We start from the raw sequence: 1851 nt of genomic DNA, 5'->3' as shown, positions 1-1851 counted from the left end.
CTTAACCTTTATTACGATAATTACAGACCATGGACACCAACCATTTTAATAAAATGACGGACAGGTTTGACCAATCGTACCTTAACTTCGGAAACGGGACTTTTTTTTTAGCTAATCAGTAATGGTGAATACAGCTCAATGATGAAATTTAGCTTTCTAATGTGTTTCCAGAATTATCTGCGAAAGTATCTTAAAAAGAAGACTGGTTTTCTCGAGTCTCTGTCATATATACAAAAGACATATATAGAAATAGAAAGTGAAATTCCTAGTTTGTGGTATTATTGAAGGAATTGTGCGGTTTTCGTTCATTTCTAGTACTTCTGAAGACTATTTACATATTTTCAACCTGTCACTTACTCTTATTCCATATTATATTTTTGAAGAAAACATTTGTTGTATGATATTTGTGCAAATGCTTTCATACATTTCATTTCATACAGATCTTCTATTTCGTTAAAATTAAGCAATATAAGACGTGGTAAATATTTATACAAGGCAACGGTGAAGCAAAATGTGAGTGAGTCGGCAATTTTGTAGTTAGATATGCCGCCATCCTGTAAGGATTGATAACATATGATGTATTATTATGTTGTTGTGGTCTGGTGGTATAATGGTTACGAATTCTCTTGCGGGAGCTACGTCAATTCCGATGAACTCTTTCTGGAATTGCAGGAACCACAAGCATTGGACGAAGAATTGGATTGTAGCAAAAGGTGTGCCAGATACACTTAAAAGGGCTAGAAAACCCTTGTACAATTCTTTAATACATAGAATTTCGAAAGCGCCATCTATGGTACATCCTTCAATTATCGTAATTAATAGGTGAGTAATTTTTGGTCATCAGATCGGAAGTCTTGTTTTAGGTTTTTCACATATCTGTCCAAAAAGCGTCTTTGTTGTTAATCGGCATATGTCTCACTTCAATACGCCAAACAGACTCAAAAGAATAGAACGTAAATCTCCATTTCATTTTCTCTGGGTATATCATAGCATACCGTACACACATAGAAAAATAGGGGGGGGGGGGAGTAAAATTCTATTCATATCATGCCATTGTCTATTATTCGGTTATTGTATGTATATTGGTGAACACGATTTCAACCAGTTGGTAACAAAGACTATTGCCAACCCATCATAACCCTATCTTGTTAACAAGTGTTCTGATGTCCAAGGGGAATTACTTGGTTTTCAATCGATGTAGGTCTAGAATCACTAGGGAATACATTAATACACGATTTACACTCTTCTAGAATTCCTCGAACATGATTCTGTTTCAATGTATAATGTTTATGATTGAACGCTGCTGTCATGAGGTTCAATCCGATTCAAATACAGGTCTCAATATTTAGGTTCGTGTTTTTCTTGCCATCAATGATTTGAAGAGATTCTTCTTTAAATCGTGTTCTGTGGATTTTTGACCCAAAATTCGAGGGGAAGAGGTTGGTTGGTAGATGACAAGTTAACGTTCGCTTCCAGCGGATGCTGATATCGCAAACTAGGTAGTTGTTGGTAGTCGTAGTAGTTGGTAGTTGGATTGGATCAAATTGGATGATTCGGTGTTGTTGGTTTGGTTGTTGATTCTTCGTTAGATCTGGTCGGGTCGAATGACATGGCGGTGAAACTCGGCCCTGAATGGTGTGGCGTGAGTTACTCGGTCTCCTTCATTCTTCCAAACTCGTTCTGATCATGGTATTTCTTGTTGATTGGTAGTCGAATGGTAGTCGTTGGTTTGGTTTGGTTTGGTTAGATTATCTGTTATCTGTTGGAAAACTCGAAGACCTGAAAAAAAAGAAAAAAAAAGAAAGTGAGAAAAAGAGGGGGGAAAGAGGGGGGGGGGGGGGGGGGGGAAAC

The 1851-nt window shown here is 37.3% G+C and overlaps 1 protein-coding gene across 1 annotated transcript in view; it reads right to left on the bottom strand.

Moving 5' to 3' along the window:
• Positions 1 to 1684: 1684 nt before the first annotated feature.
• Positions 1685 to 1851, bottom strand: part of LOTGIDRAFT_161574 (hypothetical protein) — a gene marked incomplete at both ends in the record, with an annotated part of 1438 nt that continues 1271 nt past the window's right edge. Inside the window, one exon of the mRNA XM_009056940.1 lies at positions 1685 to 1779. Coding sequence (XP_009055188.1) covers positions 1685 to 1779 — 95 coding nt within the window. The remainder of the gene's footprint in view (positions 1780 to 1851) is intronic.

Source organism: Lottia gigantea (assembly GCF_000327385.1).
Source record: "Lottia gigantea unplaced genomic scaffold LOTGIsca_29, whole genome shotgun sequence".
NCBI classification, from domain to species: domain Eukaryota; kingdom Metazoa; phylum Mollusca; class Gastropoda; family Lottiidae; genus Lottia; species Lottia gigantea.
Note: the sequence above shows the minus strand (reverse complement) of the source record. Positions and strands in the feature narration are given on the sequence as shown.